At 42.2% G+C, this 20,727-nt stretch overlaps 1 protein-coding gene across 1 annotated transcript in view; it reads left to right on the top strand.

Annotated features, from left to right (window-relative positions):
- The window catches only part of PIGN (phosphatidylinositol glycan anchor biosynthesis class N), a 710,925-nt gene that overhangs the window by 181,506 nt on the left and 508,692 nt on the right, over positions 1-20,727 (top strand). The window contains exon 11 of the mRNA XM_082259251.1: positions 18,320-18,412. Coding sequence (XP_082115377.1) covers positions 18,320-18,412 — 93 coding nt within the window. The remainder of the gene's footprint in view (positions 1-18,319; positions 18,413-20,727) is intronic.

Raw genomic sequence — 20,727 nt, 5'->3', positions numbered from 1 at the left:
GGGGAGAAGATAAATGTTTAGGAGGCTTGCTTGGCAGGTGATTTTCTTGGGGCTGCTGTCCCTGGGAGGCAGTCTGCGTACTGAAGGACTATTGTTAGGCATCAGCATGTGCTTGGCTGAGGGCCTGAAGGAATTTGGATTGAAAGACATTTGTTGGAGTGCATCACCTGTAAAAGCTGGGCTGGAGAAGGACCTCCCCTCTCACTGAAGAGTGTCGCATGGAAGCTGGGTGGATGACAGCTGTCCTTGGACTTTGTGAGTAGGGTCTTGGCCTAAGACTCTGAGTGTGCATGTGTTTTGGGAGTTAATACCAGAGGTTTCTGTAAAGACTGGGACTAATGTAACTAGGGGTTAGACTCTTTTACTTGGAAGTTCCTATGTTTAACCTTTCATATATGTGGATATAGTATTAACGATGAAAAAAAAATGGATAAATATGGCATATTCAATCCCGGGAGAGTTACCTGTGTAGCAAGGTCCATAAAGACATGGATGAGCGAGTTTGGGGTGGAGGAACTTGACTGGCCTACACAGAGTCCTGACCTCAACTGTATAGAACACCTTTAGGATAAATTAGAGCGCAGATTGAGAGCCAAGTCTTCTCCTCAACATCAGTGCCTGATCTCACAAATGCGCTTCTGGAAGAATGGTCAAACATTCCCGTAGACATACTCCTAAACCTTGTGGACAGGCTTCCCAAAAGAGTTGAAGCTGCTATAGCTGCAAAGTGTGGGCCAACAGATTATTGAACCCTACGGACTAAGACTGGGATGCCATTCAAGTTCATGTGTTTTAAAAAGGAAGGCCTCTCAATACTTTTGGTAATATTGTGTGTGTGTGTGTGTGTGTGTGTGTGTGTGTGTGTGTACACGTAGAAGTGATAACCTATACACTAGCATAATTGATAACATTAAACTATTGCTATGTTTCTTGTAAATCAATAACTATTAAAAACCTACACTACAACTGCTCATACAGAGTCCCAGTTTGGCTGGCCATTCCCTCAACATCCAGTAAAGGCTACTTGTAAAGGATTTGTGTTTCGGAATCTGTCCTCCTGTACCTGTTTTGCATTTTGGAGTATCCTGGACCCTCATCCCTCTCTCCTATTTAAACACTGCAATAAATCTACAAAAATACATTTCTTAGAATTAGCCTGTGCTTGTCGGTGTGCTGGTGTCTGGCCCTAGCAGTTTCTGTGCAGGTAAGGGAGACCTGGGTTATTTCCAGCGACCCCTTCGGGAGTGAGCATTACATGTGTAAGGACTTAGGTCATTGCCTCCTCAAAAACACTGGGTGGCCTGTAACAAATACCATTAATTAACTTTCTAGTATGCACACCCATATTCAACTCTACCCATAATCCCCCATCATCATCATCACACTCTCCATCAATAAGGTTCTCTTTTAAACTCACCTTTGGATCCTATCTCACATAAAGACTGGCACTGCTACTTTTTGTTTTATCCTGTGTTTCTGAAAGACAACACAGTCAGACATAATAACAACCCAATCATGTAAAGTTGAATGCCAAGATTTAGCAATATCAATGAAATCATAGTGTTCTCCGCGCACCAAAGCTTGTTTTGGTTGGCAGGCTTCTGGCATTGGTGAACAAACACTTTTATCCATCATTGCATATTGCACGTGTATTTAACGTATTTTTTGTAATACCGAAGTACTGCAATCTCCAATGTTAGTTTGTAATATGTGATTTTCCATAAAATATAACCTTGGAGTTTCCTTTAATTTGCAGCTTAGTTATCTAAGTTGCCCTCTGCCTATACTTTATAATGCATTTGCTTCCACTGTGGAGGCTCTCAAATTTAGAGTTAGGACTCCAGAAAATATAGGAGTGCCTTGACAGGGCTCTGTAGCTTACGCATGTATTTGCACATGTGTTCAAACTAAACCCCTGTTTTTAATGCATACTGTTGGACAGGGCAATTCCGTTGGCTAGCAGGCTGGTTGGTAAGTTGAGATTGGAATTTCTTTGGTTTAGTTTTGCATGTGTTGCCCTTTCATGTGCTCCTTTCTGAAAGTGCCAGTTATAGGTGATGGTGGTGCCCATTTGTGTGTATAGTTATCTAAGTTGATTTTTAAAGATCCTCAGTTATCCATGTATTCTGTATTTGGTCTCAACATGGACTAAGACGCTTGGGTCATGCCCAGCCTCTTCCAGTAATTTGTCTACCTGGACCTCCACATACTGAATCCAGGCACCAGGGAGACTGTAAACTATTCTGTTGTGGTGAACTGGGCAACATGTTATTCCATCAGACCACGTAATTATAGAATCCCTTATCCCTTACACTGAGCCTGTGCTTTTTGGTGTTCTTGGAACTGGTGTCTGGCCCTAGCAGTTTCTGAGCAAGTAAGGGAGACCTGGGTTATTTCCAGCAACCCCTTCAGGAGTGAGCACTATATGTGTAAGGACTTAAGTCATTACCTCCTCAAAAACACTGGGTGGCCTTAACAAAAAATAATCATTATTTTTGTAGTATGCACACCCATATGCAACTCCATCCATAATCCCCCATCATCATCACACTCTCCATCAATAAGGTTCTCTTTTAAACACACTTTTAAATCATATCTCACATAAAGACAGACACTGCTATTTTCTTTTTTTGTTTTACCTTCCATCTCTGAAAGACAACACAGCCAGACATAATACCAGCCCAATCATGTAAAGTACAAAGCCACGATTTAGCAATATCAATAAAATCATGGTGTTCTTCACATGCCAAAGCCTATTTTGCTTGGCAGGCTTCTGGCATTGGTGAACAAACACTTTTATCCATCATTGCATATTGCATTTGTATTTAACATATTTTTTTGTACTACAAATAGTAATGCAATCTCCAATGTTTGTTTGTACAATGGGAATTTCCAACCTCTTCCAGTAATTTGTCTACTTAGTCCACCGCATACTGAATTCAGGCATCAGGGAGACAGTAATTGATTCGGTTGTGGTGAACTGGTCCATCAGACCACCTAATTATGAAATCCCTTATTACCATGAACTGTCTTGGCCTTCCTGCATGACCCTCTCCACAAGTACTAGATGGGGCTGCTCTCCCAGGTGTGGCGATGCGGCACAAGGCAAGGACCCTAGGAAATAAGCAAATATAAATCCATACCTTATGAAGATGCGCAGGTCAGACATTATTTATCTTAATTTCAAAATACACTTTGCAGCATATATAAAAAGCAGTGGATGTGACATCCATCCCCTTTTTAAGGTTTCATTGCATTTAATACCATACTGAGTTCTTTGAAAAACTTGATGGCAAAACAATATTTTCAGCTTTTTGTTGTAGCGATGGATTATATCACAGCGGGCAATGAAGCAGGCTTTCTCCAATGGTTGTTATCCCATGGGATGTACTAGTTAGCGTTCAGGAAACTGAGGCTCTGTGCAGTAGACTTAATACAACCGTAACAGTGTGGAACACATTTCTTTATCAGTAAATAATCATCACTCTGTCAGCTTTGGTACTGTAAAAAATTTATCAGACATGTTACTAAGCACACAGGCATTTGTTTTAATGACACAAGCTACTAATGAAAATTATAATTACTATATAAACTATCTACCATTAATTATTATATCAAACCATGACTTCTTAAAGTGGATTTAATGTCTTGCTGTAATAAATTGCTTGGAGCTTAGAGTTTTTGTAGCAAAAAAGACATAAAAAAAAGCTTGGTGCTAGAATTCCTGTGGCAGAAGTGACAAAACAGCTTTGACCCACACTGCTAGCAGGCTTTCTTTCTCTATATGCTCATGTGCGTTGTGAATTTTACATCTCACCTCATTCAATGCTTAGAGCTTGCTGTCAGGAGCTGCATAACTGGTGTGCTCATGCACAAGAGTTACATCCTCAGTGGTTGTCCATTGCCAAAGGGGAGCATTGCATGACCTGCCAGGGCTGGCTAAGGTTGTTACTCCTAGTGGCGGGCACTGAGAGGTAAGGGTGCCATAATATGCAAGTATGCATTACATACAGATTTAAAACCGTTAATGTGTGCCAGGGTCACTGCATTTAAATGTGGGGAGTAAAGTGCATATGAATTGGGAGGCTCAAATGTGGTATTTATTGCACTACTTTTTGCTTGTCTTGGATGTGAGTAATAAAAGTAGTGCTAGGCTTCGGTGCCAGGTATTTTGTAACGTAAACTTAAGATTCTTGGGGAAATATATTGCTGGCCCCTCGTGTTCACTGCCAGTACTTGTTATTGTTAAAGTAATCATGACAACAGTTGTCACAGCTGTGTCCACTTCAAGCCACTCAGAAAATACTCTATATGTCCAAAATGATGCGGATACCACTCCATATAATTACGTTCACGTGTTTCCAATAAGGGGTACTGTAATGCACACGGACATCTGTTCCAACGTAGCTGTGCCCCTGTACACAATGCGAGGTTCATAAAGACATAGTTTGGTGTGGACTTCACTACAGGTTGGCAACCACTGGAGGTGGGCATTCTAGCCTTCACTGTGGGAATAGAGCTTATTATTATATTTTTTATATGTATATACAAACAAAGATTTTATAATATATATATATATATATATATATATATATACACACACACACACACACACACACACACACTATATTGTCAAAAGTATTGGAACGCCTGCCTACATGCATATGAACTTTAATGGCATCCCAGTCTTAGTTTGTAGGGTTCAGTATTGAGTTGGCCCACCCTTTGCAGCTATAACAGCTTCAACTCTTCTGGTAAGGTTGTCCACAAGTCTTAGGAGTGTATCTATGAGAATGTTTGACCATTATTTCAGAAGCGCATTTGTGAGGTCAGGCACTGATGTTGGATGAGAAGGCCTGGCTCGCAGTCTCCGCTCTAATTCATTCCAAAGGTGTTCTAATGGGTTGAGGTCAGGACTCAATGCAGACCAGTCAAGTTCATCCAACCCAAACTCCCTCATTCATATCTTTATAGACTTTGATTTGTGCACTGGTCCAAATAATTTGGTGGAGGGGGAATTATGGTGTGGTGTTGCTTTTCAGGGGTTGGGTTTTGCCCTTTAGTTCCAGTGAAGGGAACTCTTAAGGCATCAGCATACCAAGACATTTTGGACAATTTCATACTCCCAAATTTGTGGGAACAGTTTGGGGATGGACCCTTTCTGTTCCCACAGGACTGCATACAAGTGCACAAAGCAAGGTCCATAAAGACATGGATGAGCAAGTTGGGGGTGGAGGAACTTGACTGGCCTGCACAAAGTCCTGACCTCAACCCGATAGAGAACACCTTTTTGGGATGAATTAAAGCAGAGACTGCGAGTCAGGCCTTCTCGTCCAACATCAGTGCCTGACCTCACAAATGCGCTTCTGGAAGAATGGTCAAACATTCCCATAGACCCACTCCTAAACCTTGTGCATCTCAAAAAATTTGAATATTATCAAAAAGTTAATTTATTTCAGTAATTACATAGTTACATAGTAGTTGAGGTTGAATAAAGACAATATTCCATCCAGTTCAACCTGTGTAGGCGCGCGTGGCCGTAATCATCTCTCATACCCCTGTTCTGATCCTTGAGATGTACGTCCAAGAGTCTTTTGAAAGTAGCCATACTTCCTGCAGAAACGACTTCTTGTGGTAGAGAATTCCACAATCTTGTAGCCCTAACAGTAAAAACCCCCCTGCGTTGCCTGAGGTCAAAACGCTTCTCCTCTAATCGCATTATATGTCCTCGAGTTCTCATGCAATCCTTGCGGCTGAATAGCTTTTTTTCTATGCTGAGATCACCATTGACGTATTTATAAATTGCTATCATGTTCCCTCTCAGGCGTCTATTCTCCAGGGAGAATAAATTAAGCGATTGTAGACGTTCTTCATAATTAAGGTCCTCCAATCCCCTAATTAGTTTAGTTGCCCTTCTCTGGACTCTCTCCAAATCCAATACATCCCTCCTGAGGACTGGCGACCAGAACTGGACAGAATACTCCAGATGCGGTCAGACCAGAGTTTTATAAAGTGGTAGGATTATAGTTTTATCTCTGGAATACATCCCTTTCTTTTTGCATGCTAATATTCTGCCGGCTTTGGCAGTTGCCGCTTGACATTGCATGCTATTGCTTAGTCTATCCTCTACCAAGACTCGCAGATCTTTCACCATTCTTGACTCCCCCCAAAGGCTCCCCCCTACAGTGTATTTTGCTTTTATGTTTTTAGTCCCCAAGTGCAAAACCTTACACTTCTCCACATTAAACCTCATTTGCTATGTCGTTGTTCAGGTCATTCTGTAGGATATCTGCCTCATGCTGTGCAGGTATTGCCCTGCCCAATTTTGTGTCATCTGCAAAAACTGATATGGAACTACTGGTCCCGTCCTCAATGCTGTTTATGAATAAATTGAACAGGGTTGGTCCCAAGACTGAGCCTTGGGGGAACCCACTTACCACCCCAGACCAGTCTGAGTATGCGCTATTTATTACCACCCTTTGGACACGCCCTTTTAGCCAGTTCTGTATCCAAAAGCAAACCTTGTGGTCGATGCCTGCAGACCTTATTTTATAAATTAAGCACTTGTGGGGAACTGTATCAAACGCCTTAGCGAAATCCAGGTACACCACATCCACTGGTCTCCCCCTATCTAGCTCACAGCTCACCTCCTCGTAGAATGTTAAGAGATTGGTTTGACAAGAACGCCCTTTAGTAAACCCGTGCTGATTACTGCTGATGATGTTGTTGTCTTTAGCAAACTCTACGATATAGTCCCTTATCATCCCCTCCAGAAGTTTACATACTATCGATGTCAGACTGACCGGCCTATAATTTCCTGGGATATGCCTCTGCCCTTTTTTGAATATCAGTATCACCTTAGCTTTCCTCAAATCCCCCGGTACATTTCCTGTCATAATACTGTCAGCAAAGATCAGGAACAGTGGTCTAGATATAGTTTTACTAAGTTCTTTGAGTACTCTCGGATGTATGCCATCCGGGCCTGGTGATTTATTTGTGTTAATTTTATCCAGCCTTTCCCTGATTTCACCCTCTGTTAGCCATAGCGGCAAGTCCTGTGAATTACTGCTAACCATACAGTCATGGTCAGTGTACCCCTCCTTTTCCTGTGTAAAGACTGAGGAGAAAAAAGCATTCAAAAAGTGAAACTCATTTATTTTATAAGATGTGTTACACACAGAGTGATATATTTCAAGCATTTCTTTCTTTTAATTTTGATGATTATGGCGTACAGCTAGTGAAAACCCAAAATTCAGTGTGTCACAAAATTAGAATAGGACCAATAAAAAAAGGATTTTTAATACAGTATTGTATGCACTCAATACTTGGTCAGGGCTCCTTTTGCATGAATTACTGCATCAATGCGGCGTAGCATGGAGGCGATCAGCCTGTCACACTGCTGAGGTGTTATGGAAGCTTTGATAGCAGCCTTCAGCTCGTCTGCATTGCTGGGTCTGGTGTCTTGCATCTTTCTCTTGACAATGCCCCACAGGTTGTCAGTAGGGTTTAGGTCAGGCAAGTTTGCTGCCAAATCAAGCACAGTGATACCATGATCATTAAACCAGGTATTGGTACTTTTGGCAGTATGGGCAGGTGCCAAGTCCTGCTGGAAAATATAATCAGCATCTCCATAAAGTTGGTCAGCAGAGGGAAGAAGGAAGTGCTCTAGAATTTCCTGGTAAAGGGCTGCTCTGACTTTGTACTTGATAAAACACAGTGGACCAACACCAGCAGATGACATGGCTCCATAAATCATCACTGTGGAAACTTCACACTGGACCTCATGCAACTTGGATTCTATGCCTCTCCACTCTTTATCCAGACTCTGGGACCTTGATTATGGTGTACAGCTAGTGAAAACCCAAAATTCAGTGTGTCACAAAATTAGAATAGGACCAATAAAAAAAAGGATTTTTAATACAGTATATTATGCACTCAATACTTGGTCAGGGCCCCTTTTGCATGAATTACTGAATCAATGCAGTGTAGCATGGAGGCGATCAGCCTGTCACACTGCTGAGGGGTTATGGAAGCTTTGATAGCAGCCTTCAGCTCGTCTGCATTGCTGGGTCTGGTGTCTTGCATCTTTCTCTTGACAATGCCCTACAGGTTGTCAGTAGGATTTAGGTCAGGCGAGTTTGCTGCCCAATCAAGCACAGTGATACCATGATCATTAAACCAGGTATTGGTACTTTTGGCAGAATGGGCAGGTGCCAAGTCCTGCTGGAAAATATAATCAGCATCTCCATAAAGTTGGTCAGCAGAGGGAAGAACGAGGTGCTCTAGAATTTCCTGGTAAAGGGCTGCGCTGACTTTGGACTTGATAAAACACAGTGGACCAACACCAGCAGATGACATGGCTCCATAAATCATCACTGTGGAGACTCTGGGACCTTGATTTACAAATTAAATACAAAATTTTCCACAGTCAGTGATGATTTGGGGAGCCATGTCATCTGCTGGTGTTGGACCACTGTGTTTTATCAAGTCCAAAAATTAAATTTTTGATGATATTCTAATTGATGATATCCTAATTTTATGAGATGCCCCTGTATGTATGTGTGTATGTGTGTGAATATATATATATATATATATATATATATATATATATATATATATAATATATATTGACAGTGCGAGGACCTGCCACTTTGTAAATGATTGTAGAAAACACACAGGATTCTCACTCTTCCTCGTCACACAGGGAAGTAGGACAGAAAACTATAAAACATTTTTACCTTAATGCAGGAAATTGATTAAGGTAAAAAACATTTTGGCTTAATAAAAACTTTAAAGTAGCAACTTCTTCATCTCTATTTCTCTTTCGTTCATTGACGGACACAGCTCCTGATTCTTCTTAATCATTGGGTTATACTGCCTCCTACAGGAGTAGGACACTAGGCAGGAAAAAGCTTGACTATGCCTATGGGCAGTCCAGGGGATATACACCCACTCTTAGCTATAGGCACTCAGTTTTTTTGTGCCTAGTCAGGAGTAAGGACCTAGTTCCTTGCTGGGATTTCTGGTCCTGGCAATTTTTTTCAACTTATATGGAATTTTTTTCCTTTTTTATTATTTTGTTCCTGTGAGAACTACATTGCTGGACTTACTACAAGTGCTGGACTGGGCGACGAACTGAATAATATAGATCCTTATGGTCCCCCCAATCCGGCCAGCGAGCGCATGGAGATTGCAGCTCCGCGCTAGGTTTGCAGCGACATAGCCCCACTGGACGGGGGCTACTCGTGAGGATGCATGCGAACTGAGTCACAGCGTTTCCTTCTAACCGACAGCACCCACATTGCGATGGAGCGGTGTCCTGTCCGGAGTGGTGCCCACCATGTTCCTGGTGTGGTAAGTAGCTGTCCCTGGAGGGTTTTGGGGGTGTACGTGAGCCTCCGGGTTCCCCTCCCTTCCCCCTAACCCCTCTAAAATTTCAGCCACTGTGGGTCTTTCGGCCTCCCCCTCCCTGGGTAAGGTGATGAGTTGGTTTTGCCATATGCTGTTAAGGGGGGCTGGTTGGAGTTGGTGCTGACTTGGTTTTCCTGGCGCACAACGGGCGGTTGAGCAGGGTTCCCTGCCATTCTGGGGGTTGGGTACTAGGGCAGGGATGTCCTCTGGGCTCCCTGTGGCTGTTGTTATCTGCTCCCCCAGCTCGTTTTTACCATCCGCGAGTACGCGCCTCACGTGGCCAGATCCAACCAAAAATTAAGGCTGTGACTTTGCAGCCTACTCGTCGGAACCAATGTGAGGCGGCCCCTGTGAGGATGGCTGAAGCCACTGCCTCCTGTTTAGGCATTGGTTTGGGCATCCTCCTTCCCCGCCGCTGCCCCTGGGTGGTTGGCTCCCCTGGGGCTTGCGGCCGGGCACCCTGAAATATTTAGACCACGGCTTGCGGCCTAGTAGGCCATGCGGCCGAGTCTGGCGCCGCCGTTGGGGGGCGGCCCCAGTGCATGTAGCTGAAGTCCCCACTCACCTTTAGGCATCTGTCGGGCTGAGGATCCGTGCAATTGTTGCTGGCTCTTCAGAAAAATGTAGGCCGCGGTTTGTGGCCTGCTGAGCTATATGGTCAGCTTGGCACCTCTCTTGGACCGGGTGGCACTGTCTGCTTCATTTTTAATGAGTCTTGCTGCCATTATTGTGTGGGGCACCTGCCTTGTATTAGCGAGGGTACCCTGACTGCGCGTTCACGTCACGCGGGGTTGTCCAAAATGCCGTAGTTGCTAGGCGTTTTTTTGCTTGTGGTATCCTTATGAGGATTTACTGCGTAAAAGGTGGACGGTCCCCCCTGTAGTGGACTCTCCGGTTTCCATGTCAAATTGAGCTACCTTCATCCCGGTTCAGGAGTCCCCAACCTTTACAAGTCCAGCTAATAAGGGGGCGGATACTCTGGCCCACCATATGTGCGTTGTGGCTGCTTCAGCAATTACCATTGCCCTTGTGTCGCCAACTCTAAGCGAGTGGCCTAAGCTTTTATGCTACAGTTTGTCTGTGATGCCTCTTTGGATGCGGCTCCTTTGATTTCTAGGCTGTCTGTATCAGCAGTGGTCCTTCAGCGTATTGTCTGGCTGAAATGCTGGTCTGCGGACTAGACTTCTAAGAAGGCCTTATTTGATCTCCCTCTTGTAGGGGGTCACCTATTTGGAGCTTCCTTGGATGACATTGTTAAGCGTCTCACGGGGGGAGGAGTACTCTTTCACCGCAGGCTACCAAGGGCAAGGAGCCCTGTCGTAGACATGGGCCATTCTCCTTGGCTCCTAAGTGGCCTCTTCATCGCTCAGGATCTCAAGATTAGGGATCAAAAGTCAGGGCCTCCACCAGAGGTTCCAAGAGGACCTGGTCTGGCAAGCCACTACCGGGCTCTTCCAGATCTGCGTACAAGGCTACCTCTGCATGTAGGGGCTCCCTCACCCATTTCTGGGGTGGGGGGACATCTTCGCTGTTTTTTTGATCCATGGACCTCCCTGGTACAGGTCAAGTGGGTCCACAAAGTTATTTGGTCAGGCTACGAGATTGAGTTTGGTCTTGTCCTCCACAAAGGTTTTTCCCTTCCAGCCTGCACTTGTCCCCAGATCACTTACGGGGTCTCCTTGGGGTAGTGTAAGACTTGGTCGGTGTCAATCACCAAGGGGGCACAAGAGGTATCCTGGTGGCTCGGTAAGTAGCTGGCATTCTAAGGTGCGCTGACTGATTCGTTCCAGCCTTCTCAAACTTCTGCCACAACTCCTGTGCAGGATTCAGATAGAAGGGATTCTGGTCATTCTAGTGGCTTCAGACTGGTCTCATCGGGCTTGGTATGCCAATCTGTTGTGGCTGGTCGCCGAGGCTCCTTGGAGACTTCCTCTCAGGAAGGATCTGCTGTCCCAAGGACCAATCTTCCATCCTGCTTTACAGTCTCTGGTTTTAATGGCTTGGCTGTTGAACGTCAGGTGCTGAAGGGTGGAAGTTTGTTTAAATCGGTGATTCCTACGCTGTTAAAAGCTTGGAAATCTGCCTCTAGGAAGATCTACCATCGTACGTGGAAGATGTATGTTGCGTGGTGCGAGTCTCTTGAGGTTCATCCGCACTCCTTCTCGGTGGATCGGATCTTATCCTTCCTTCAATGGGGGTGTTGAACAAAAATTGGCCAGGTATCGGGTTTTGGCGGTCTTTTTTTCAACGACTTTTGGCCATACACTCCCTGGTGCATATCTTTTCTTCAGGATGTCTGACATTTGGTTCCTTGAGTGCGGTCTCCGTTGCCACCCTGGAATCCTAATGTAGTGCTTTCAGCTCTACTGAAGGCTCTCTTTGAAAATATTCAGTAGATTTCCCTGCTTACTTTGCCTCAGAAGGTGGCCTTCTTTGGTGGCTATCACCTCTGCATGCAGAGTGTTGGAATTGATGGCGTTATCCTGCCGTTCACCTTATGGTGCTTCACAAAGATAAAGTTGTGCTTTGCCTCTGTCCGTCATTCCTTCCTAAAGTGGTCTCTGACTGTCATTTAAATGAAGACATTGTGTTGCCTTCCCTGTGTCCCCGGCTTAAACATCTGAAGGAAATTGCCTTGCATGTCTTAGATGTGGTCTGGGCAATTAGGGTGTACCTAGTAGCTACGGAGTCTTTTAGGAAGGCAGACTCTCTATTTGCGCTCACAGACAGATCTCACAGAGGGTTGTCCGCTTCTTCTGCTACCATTTCTAGATAGATTAGACAGACGGTGGTTCAGACCTATTGCATCAGGGGTCAGGTTCCTCCTTTCCTTGTTTAGGCGCACTCTACTAGGGTGCTTAGTGTCTCCTGGGCTTTCCGTCTTCAAACGTCAGTGACGCAGGTTTTGCAAGGCGGCCACCTGGTCGTCAGTGCATACTTTTAAAAAGTTTTTTGTAAAGTGGTTGTGTTGGCATCTGCGGATGCTTCCTTTGGCCGCAAGGTTTTGCTGGCTGCTGTTGAGAGGACATGGTCCTCTTTGATGGTGTATTCGTTTTCAGGTGAGCTCAAGTTTTTTATGGTTGATCTCTGATACTTGGTTGGCTATGGTTAGGCTTGGGAATTTTTTTCTGATGTTTTCCCACTCCTCACGTTTAACACTGCTTTGGGATGTCCCAATGGTTAAGAAGAATCAGGAGCTGTGTCTGTTAATGAACGAAAGATAAAATGGGATTTTTGACTTACCGTAAAATTCATTTCTCTGATGTTCATTGACGGACGCAGCACCCACCCCTCTGTGGAGCTGACATGTGTTTGTAACAAAACTGAGTGCCTATATCTGAGTGTGGGTGTATACTCCCTGGGACTGCCCAAAGGGCATAGTCAAGCTTTTTCCTGCCTAGTGTCCTACTCCTGTAGGGGGCAGTATAACCCAATGGTTAAGAAGAATCAGGAGCTGTGTCCGTCAATGAACATCAGAGAAATGTGTGTGTGTGTGTGTGTATATATATATATATGTGTATATATATATATATATATATATATATATATTGTGTGTGTGTGTGTATGTGTATATATATATATATATATATATATATATCTGCAAGAAAAAGTATGTGAACCCTTTGGAATGATATGGATTGCTGCACAAATTGGTCATAAAATGTGATCTCATCATCATCATCTAAGTCACAACAATAGACAATCACAGTCTGCTTAAACTAATAATACACAAAGAATGAAATGTTGCCATGTTTTTATTGAACACACCATGTAAACATTCACAGTGCAGGTGGAAAAAGTATGTGAACCCTTGGATTTAATAACTGGTTGAACCTCCTTTGGCAGCAATAACTTCAACCAAACGTTTCCTGTAGTTGCAGATCAGACGTGCACAACGGCCAGGAGTAATTCTTGACCATTCCTCTTTACAGAACTGTTTCAGTTCCGTAATATTCTTGGGATGTCTGGTGTGAATCGTTTTCTTGAGGTCATGCCACAGCATCTCAATCGGGTTGAGGTCAGGACTCTCACTGGGCCACTTCAGAAGGTGTATTTTCTTCTGGTTAAGCCATTCTGTTGTTGAATTACTTCTATGCTTTGGGTCATTGCCCTGTTGCAACACCCATCTTCTGTTGAGCTTCAGCTGGTAGACAGATGGCCTTAAGTTCTCCTGTAAAATGTCTTGATAAACTTGGGAATTAATTTTTCCTTCGATGATAGCAATCCGTCCAGGCCCTGACGCAGCAAAGCAGCCCCAAACCATGATGCCCCCACTACCATACTTCACAGTTGGGATGAGGTTTTGATGTTGGTGTGCTGTGCCTGTTTTTCGCCACACATAGTGTTGTGTTGTTTCTTCCAAACAACTCAACTTTGGTGTCATCTGTCCACTGAATATTTTGCCAGTACTGCTGTGGAACATCCAGGTGCTCTTGTGCAAACTGTAAATGTGCAGCAATGTTTTGTTTGGACAGCAGTGACTTCCTCTGTGGTATCCTCCCATGAAATCCATTCTTGTTTAGTGTTTTACGTATTGTAGATTCGCTAACAGGGATGTTAGCATTGGCCAGTGACTTATGTAAGTCTTTAGCTGACACTCTAGGATTCTTCTTCACCTCATTGAGCATTCTGCACTGTGCTCTTGCAGTCATCTTTACAGGACGGCCACTCCTAGGGAGAGTAGCAGCAGTCCTGAACTTTCTCCATTTATAGACAATTTGTCTTACTGTGGACTGATGAACAGCAAGGCTTTTGGAGATACTTTTATAACCCTTTCCAGCTTTATGCAAGTCAACAATTCTTAATCTTAGGTCTTCTGAGAGCTCTTTTGTGTGAGGCATCATTCACATCAGGCAATGCTTCTTGTGAAAAGCAAACCCAGAACTGGTGTGTTTTTTATAGGGCAGGGCAGCTGTAACCAACTCCTCCAATCTCATCTCATTGATTGGACTCCAGTTGGCTGACATCTCCCTCCAATTAGCTCTTGGAGATGTCATTAGTCTAGGGGTTCACATACCTTTTCCACCTGCACTGTGAATGTTTACATTGCGTGTTCAATAAAAACATGACAACATTTCATTCTTTGTGTGTTATTAGTTTAAGCAGACTGTGATTGTCTATTGTTGTGACTTAGATGATGATCAGATCACATTTTATGACCAATTTGTGCAGAAATCCATATCATTCCAAAGGGTTCACATACTTTTTCTTGCAGATGTATGTGTGTGTGTATATATATATATATATATATATATATATATATATAATTTTTTTTTTTTTCATTTATTGTCTGAATGTCAACATCAGTACCTTAAGCCAAAATTATAGGGTGTAGCAAGTGATTGCACATTGTGAGTTACTGCTGTAAAGTTTATTTGAAATTAGTTTTTGATTTTTACTTTCTTGCTGTTTCATATTTTTTGGTGATGGTTTTTTCAGATACAGATCTGGACGTTTTCACTATAATCATCGCCCTTGAGATACAAACAATTACATTTTCAGACACCCAAAGATTGTATTGTTTTGTGCTATTAAGATTGAGTGATGTACAGTCTCTGTGCTGCATTATCAAGCAGAATGTACAGCAGTTTTTTGTAAAATGCAGCTATAATTCTATACACAAACTGTATGTATTTCGAAATGATAAAAAGGAGCATGTTTTTTAAATTTATATATTTTTAAACATTGCTAAAACACTGATAAATTATTTTATTTACAGGGGTGCAAAAAAAACCAAGGATAACTAGACATGTGTACAGCTGAAAATTTGTTTAGTTTTAGATAGATTTTTGTTATGTTACTAATTTCGTTCATTATGGAATTCATTTACTTTGGTTTTGGAATTAGTTTAGTTTTGTTTTGTTTTCCTTACATTTTGTTTCCTTTTTATTAAAATTAATTTCATTTATTCATTTTCTAATGCAGTCCAACTTTTAAATACGATTAGAATTTGATAAACGATCGATGTATCCGAATTCTGTGTGAAGAAATAGCTGATTCTTAAGTAGCGGGCCAGGGACCTGGCTGCCCGCATCCTTAACAACCATGAGTCATCATCACGCCAAAATTTAAAAAAAAAACAATGTGGCCCCCCCCGAAATCCATACCAGACCCTTATCTGAGCATGCAGCCTGGCAGGTCAGGAAAGGGGGGGCAAGCACCCCCCAAAACCATATCAGGCCACATGCCCTCAGCATGGGGCGGGTAAGTGCTTTGGGGCAGGGGGGCTCTGTGCTCCCCTCCACAAAGCACCTTGTCCCCATCCCGACAATTCTGGGCTGTGGTTGTCGGGGTCTGCGGGGGGGGGGGGGCTTATCGGAATGTAAACATTCCTTGTAATAAAAATAAGGATGACGGGTCCTCTTTGCTCTTTGTGGAGAGATCTGGGTCAAAAAGAACACAAATCTTCTTTACCTTTACAAGCAAAAGGAAAAGAAAAAATTGATCATTTGTTTAAGAAAAAAAATTAATGACTTCCTGTCTGGACCAGAAGTGAGGTCACTTCAGTCCTCCAAGGCCATAGATACTCTTTGATCGCCTCTAATGCCTTGAGGGGACCGCATATGGGAGCTGGCCGCACGCCAGATTGTTTCTCGGACAAATTGGCAGAAACAGCCTGAGAAACACTAGCAAGCGGTGGGAGGGGATGGGGACATCTTCTACTGCCACTTCGGAAAGCATACGAACAGCTCAAGAGCCGCTCAGACCACTTTCAGAGGAAAGCCAGCCGCCGGCTATAAAAGAGCTATATCGGGGTTATGGCTGATATCTTTAGCCATAATCCCAGTAAACCATTTGCAAACCGCAACATATATATATATGTATTGCAGTCGGGAAGTGGTTAAACTCACTGGCCTGTAATTGCCAGCTTCTACCTTGCTCTCCTTCTGGTGGATAGGTACAATATTAGCTATCCACTAGTCATGGGGGAACTTCTCTTGTTGGAAGAGATCGATTAAAAAGATCCATCAATGGTCCAACAACTATACTTTAAAGTTCTCTTAGAATTCTCGGATGAGAATACCATCAGGACCCATTGCTTTATTAAGCTTTAACTGAACTAGTTTCTCTACTACCTGTCTCCAAAAATCCTAAAAATGAACTATCATTACTAGAACCAATATGATTCCCAAACGTGTTATTGTTAGTACAATTTATGTCTGAAAAGACTGAACAGAAGTAATTGTTTAAATGGTTTCTACATACAGGGCTCCCTCAACATAAGTGTTGTGCCCAGTTTTCATTTTAGTGATCTCTTTTTTTTTTAATCTCCTTTCCTAATAGATTTAGCAAGTTCCACCTCTTTCTGTGCTTTGGCAGTACTGATAATGTGTTTGGCCCCCTTTTGTCTATTTTTCTACTCTTCTGTGTTAGCTACAACTCCTGTTTCCTTGAATCTTCTATGCTTATTTTTTTTACATCTTATGCCCCATACACACGTGCAGATTATCTGCAGACTTTTGTCTGCAGACTTACCTTTTCTATGTAGTGCAAGGGCCTGCCGGATTGCATACAAATTGAAAGTGTTTAGGTTTGACCTCATATTATATGGTTTTGGTAAGTCTGCAGACAAAAGTCTGCAGATAATCTGCACGTGTGTACGGGGCATTACTATCCTACTTAGCTCTCTAGTGAACCATATTGTTTTATTCTTCTGTTTATTCTTACTAAATTGCCTGACATATAATTTAGTTGCCTCCTGGATGGTAGACTTTAACAATGCCCACTGATTGCTTCAGTCATTTTACTCCAAACTTTAAATTCATTTTTTTTAGAGGTTTCCCATTTCAGCACAAAATTGTCATTTAAAATCTAAAACTCTTGCTTTTTTTATATGATTTTCATTTCTTGTATTGAATTTTAATCCAAAAAAATTGCTGATCACTAGAACCCAAATTTTCTCCCACCTTGACATCCGACATCAGTAAAATTTTTACTGACCTGTGATTGAGGTCTAAGTCTTCATTCTTATGGCCATAAAAAATGCAGATACAAGTGTTTTTTAATTATTGACCTGAACACAGCTGCATGTTTTAAATTGAGCTATTCACACATGTGCTTGAACAGGCACTGCATTCAGACCTGTGACTTAGAATCCAAAATCCTGCATGTATACGCATTTAATTGTATATCTGTACGCAAATATTTTACTGATCATTACGTAGGAGCTTTTCTCCTAGAAAACACAGGTGATAACATCTTTAAATTTACAGCTGTGTGAATGAAGCCTGAGGCTACCTAAGGGGCAATTACAAAAAGAGCTGTCACTATCGCTACCTAGGTAGCACTAAATGACTTGAGCATCACTATTGCTTTCAGGGATTATACAGCACAAGAATGACGTTTAGCAGCATGTGTCACAATCCATTAGACAGATATTTGCATTAAAAATTACCGCAAATTCTGACTTTACAGAGTATGTGCAGATGTCTCCTCACCCATCATTCTTCGCATGACACCTGCCTATCTATGTCCAGCTATACACATGAAATGATAGCTGCTTGTCAAATTGGCCAGATCATACTTGCACATTTGAAGCTTCTCTTTGGCCAGTCAGTATAAGTTCAAATCTGGCTTGTGTAGATTGATTTATTGCAGTACCACCCCTTTGCACTACCTTATAAATAAGATCAAATAGATTAACATTTTTTTTTAGAAAAACAGAAAACGTTTTTGTCCTATACCATGGAGGTAGTTTTGAAAGAAAACGCTAATTTATGAATGTATAATAATTGACTGTTGATGTTGTTCTCGGTGAATGCCTGATTCATGAATTTGTTGTTATACATCACATCTCTCATCTCCGCTTGGCTTTACTGACAAATCGTGCTGGTTGTTTTACTGTCTAAGTAGTGTGATTAATGAAGTGAACTTGGCTCACATTGTTCTCTTGTGTTTTTACTCCTAGGGTATTTTGCCTGTGGAGTATCTTAACAGCAGCAGTCATTTTAAAGCAGAGAGTATGCTTACGAATGCGCTTCAGATTCTGGGGCAGTTCAAGGTAAGCACTTGCTATTCTTTTTATTTGGTTAGGCTCCTAATGAGCCTGATACTGTTACTCTGAGAACAAAACTGAAAAAAAAAAAAGATTACAATAAATTACCTTTCATTTATACTCATTAGATATGACTTTTTGTTGTTTACAGATGATCATTTTTGCGCACAAAAACATTGTATTGTTATTACATAAGATTGATAAATAGATAAGAATACTTCACTCTTGAAAATGGTCCGAGAGCGAAGAGCTCCATCACCTGGAGACAGAGCAAAGATTGCCATTTTTGTACCCACTTGAAGACCAGGTCTATTCTGACACTTTTTGTTAATAAGTAAAAATCAGATTTTTTTTTTTTTGCTAGAAAATTACTTTGAACCCCCACACATTATATATATATATATATATATATATATATATATAGTATCTCACAAAAGTGAGTACACCCCTCACATTTTTGTAAATATTTTATTATACCTTTTCAAGTGACAACTCTGAAGAAATTACATTTTGCTACAATGTAAAGTAGTGAGTGTACAGCTTGTATAACAGTGTAAATTTGCTGTCCCCTCAAAATAACCAAACACTAATAATTAATAACCTAACACATTAATGTCTAAACCACTGGCAACAAAAATGAGTACACCCCTAAGTGAAAATGTCCAAATTGGGCCCAAAGTGTCAATATTGTGTGTGGCCACCATTATTTTCCAGTACTGTCTTAACCCTCTTGGGCATGGAGTTCACCAGGTTGCCACTGGAGTCCTCTTCTACTCCTCCATGATGACATCACAGAGCTGCTGGATGTTAGAGACCTTGTGCTCCTCCTCTTCCTGTTTCAGGATGCCCCACAGATGCTCAATAGGGTTTAGGTCTGGAGACATGCTTGGCCAGTCCATCACCTTTACCCTCAGCTTCTTTAGCAAGGCAGTGGTTGTCTTGGAGGTGTGTTTGGGGGCCTTATCATTTTGGAATAATGCCCTGCGGCCAAGTCTCCAAAGGGAGGGGATCATGCTCTGCTTCAGTATGTCACAGTACATGTTGGCATTCATGGTTCCTTCAATGAACTGTAGCTCTCCAGTGCCGGCAGCACTCATGCAGCCCCAGTCCATGACACTCCCACCACCATGCTTGACTGTAGGCAAGACACACTTGTCTTTGTACTCCTCACCTGGTTGCCGCCACACAGACATGATATCATCTGAACCAAATAAGTTTATCTTGGTCTCATCAGACCACAGGACATGGTTCCAGTAATCCATTCCCTTAGTCTGCTTGTCTTCAGCAAACTGTTTGCGGGCTTTCTTGTGCATCATCTTTAGAAGAGGCTTCCTTCTGGGACGACAGCCATGCAGACCAATTTGATGCAGTGTGCGGCTTATGGTCTGCGCACTGATAAGCTGACCCCCCACCCCTTTAACCTCTGCAGCAATGCTGGCAGCACTCATACGTCTATTTCCCAAAGACAACCTCTGAATATGACGCTGAGCACGTGCACTCAACCTCTTTGGTCGACCATAGCGAGGCTTGTTCTGAGTGGAACCTGTCCTTTTAAACCGCTATATGGTCTTGGCCACCGTGCTGCAGCTCAGTTTCAGGGTCTTGGCAACCTTCTTACAGCGTAGGCCATCTTTATGTAGAGCAACAATTCTTTTTTTCAGATCCTCAGAGAGTTCTTTGTCATGAGGTGCAATGTTGAACTTCCAGTGACCGGTATGAGAGAGTGAGAGTGATAACACCAAATTGAACACACCTGCTCCCCATTCACACCTGAGACCTTGTAACACTAACGAGTCACATAACACCGGGGAGGGAAAATGGCCAATTGGGCCCTATTTGGAAATTTTCACTTAGGGGTGTACTCACTTTTGTTGCCAGCAGTTTAGACATTAATGGCTGTGAGTTATTTTGAGGGGGCAGCAAATTTACACCATTATACAAGCTGTACACTCACTACTTTACATTGTAGAAAAGTGTAATTTCTTCAGTGTTGTCACAAGAAAAGATATAATAAAATATTTACAAAAATGTGAGGGGTATTCTCTTTCTTGTGAGATACTGTGTGTGTATATGTATGTATGTATGTGTGTGTATATATATATATATATATATATATATATATATATATATATATATATATATATATATATATATATATGAAAGAATTCAATAATTAATTTTAATGCAAAAAAACACAATATATAACCCAATTTGTTAAAATATAAAACATGTTGCTATGCCAAGTTAATAGATACCTAATATGTCATGATTTAAGGCTCGATTCACACTAATGCATTTTCTCTGTCGCTCATTGACAGACG

This window comes from Pelophylax lessonae (assembly GCF_965119305.1).
Source record: "Pelophylax lessonae genome assembly, chromosome: 5".
Taxonomy (NCBI): domain Eukaryota; kingdom Metazoa; phylum Chordata; class Amphibia; order Anura; family Ranidae; genus Pelophylax; species Pelophylax lessonae.
The sequence above is the reverse complement of the archived record's forward strand: the minus strand, read 5'-3'. Positions and strand labels throughout refer to the sequence as shown.